Raw genomic sequence first — 1,605 nt, forward strand, 5'->3', positions numbered from 1 at the left:
TATATATATACTTAGACTTAGCCTAAGTACGGATGTTCAAAACAGGCCTGCGAAGTTTATTATGTAAAGCAGATATTGAGTGATTTTGGACATGAAAAACAGAGATAATCTGACAAAAATCAGACGCCATCTGCAGTAGCAGCAGCAGTCTCATATGCGACTTTCTAGAAAATGTCTGCCATCACTTTTGATATGCGATGTAGGCTACCTCTGATTGAGAAAGCAAGAATCGTTTATAAAATCATTCGAATGCGACCGACTTCCTAGCTCATCCTCTTCTGCTGCACTAGCTATTTGCAGCTGTCAAATGACTATGGATTTCCGTCAGACTATTTTGACAAATCGCTGACAGTGTTTATTTACGGTTGCAGAATTCCCTCTAAGCGGGATTTGAATCTCTACCTTTATCTGTCCCTTGGAGCAGGGGTCGCTGCAGACCGAGCGAACCATCTCGCTGCTGTTCATCCACAGCTTGTTGTCGTCGATGTTAAGGATGCCTTCATGCCAGGACCCTACGTTTAAGTAGTCGAAGCGATCGCCACCCACATTCTGGAGATTCATGATGTCATACCTGGAAATACGGAGAGAAACAAGAGAGGAATAGCAGACAAGCGTTGGTATGAGCAGGCTGAAGTTGAAGAGTGGGTGGTAATTTAGAGAGATTAAACAGCCTCGCAACCATTTTGTCTGTTAAAATTTTGGTTTTGCAGTGCGAGACCTTGTTGGTGTGTGCGTGCGTTCAGGAGTACACGGCGTTCTCATTTTCAAAATGAACCAGGGTGTGCATCACCTAACCTCGCACTATTGTTGGAATGGCCCTGCTCTGTTTTCCGACTGTCAAACAGTGTCTATTGTGCTGGAAAGAAAGAAAAAAAAAAGATGAAAGTGGACCGCCGCAGTGGACCGTCCGTTGAATCTGTTCCAGTCCAAACTAATTACATCCCTCTGTGTGCTCAGGACCAGCGCTCATGTATGTGCTTATGCACAAAAGCTCCGCTTCTCATCTCCTCCCTTTTCTCACCTGCCTGGGGTGTCTCCGTTCTCATCAAAGTAAATTTCCTCCCCTGACACTCCTCTGAAGGACGTCTTGAGCAGGTAGTCCAGCAGCTTGCTGCCATCAATTGGATCCATTGCCTCACAGAGTCCCGTCTGGCCCGGGCACAGCTCCTTGTGCATATCATGGAGGCCATGAGCCATGGCGTAGATGGCGTTAATGACGAAGCCCATCTTACTGTCTTGAACATAGTTGTCATGCAGGCCCTCGTTTCCTGTTGAAAGAAAGAAAAAAAAGTCATGAAGTGCAAGCTTTAGAACTGTGGTGAAATCTGATTCAAATGAAGTAAACAAGACTGGAAGCCATTGTCCTTTCTTTATCGTAAACATCAACATATTCATGCAAATTTCCACGGGAAACAGATTGGGGAAACATTCAGGAGAATATTTTGAGAGGAGTTTACATACACACCAATCAGTCTAATTAAATTCAAATTGATTTTTGGAGGGACTCAAAGTAGAGCTGCTGCTCCTCCACTTCAAGAGGAGCCAGTTGAGGTGGTTCGGGCATCCGGTAAGGATGCCTCCTGGACGCCTCCCTGGTGAGGTGTT

General features: G+C 45.3%; 1 protein-coding gene across 5 annotated transcripts in view; it reads right to left on the reverse strand.

Moving 5' to 3' along the window:
• The window catches only part of grm1a (glutamate receptor, metabotropic 1a), a 45,675-nt gene that overhangs the window by 10,547 nt on the left and 33,523 nt on the right, over nucleotides 1-1,605 (reverse strand). For all 5 annotated transcript variants that reach the window (XM_008397735.2, XM_008397734.2, XM_008397733.2 and 2 more), the window contains 2 exons: nucleotides 1,022-1,268; nucleotides 403-571 (listed from right to left, as the gene is read on the reverse strand). In XM_008397735.2, coding sequence (XP_008395957.1) covers nucleotides 403-571; nucleotides 1,022-1,268 — 416 coding nt within the window. The remainder of the gene's footprint in view (nucleotides 1-402; nucleotides 572-1,021; nucleotides 1,269-1,605) is intronic.

The sequence above is a fragment of the Poecilia reticulata genome, linkage group LG21 (genome assembly GCF_000633615.1).
Source record: "Poecilia reticulata strain Guanapo linkage group LG21, Guppy_female_1.0+MT, whole genome shotgun sequence".
NCBI lineage: Eukaryota > Metazoa > Chordata > Actinopteri > Cyprinodontiformes > Poeciliidae > Poecilia > Poecilia reticulata.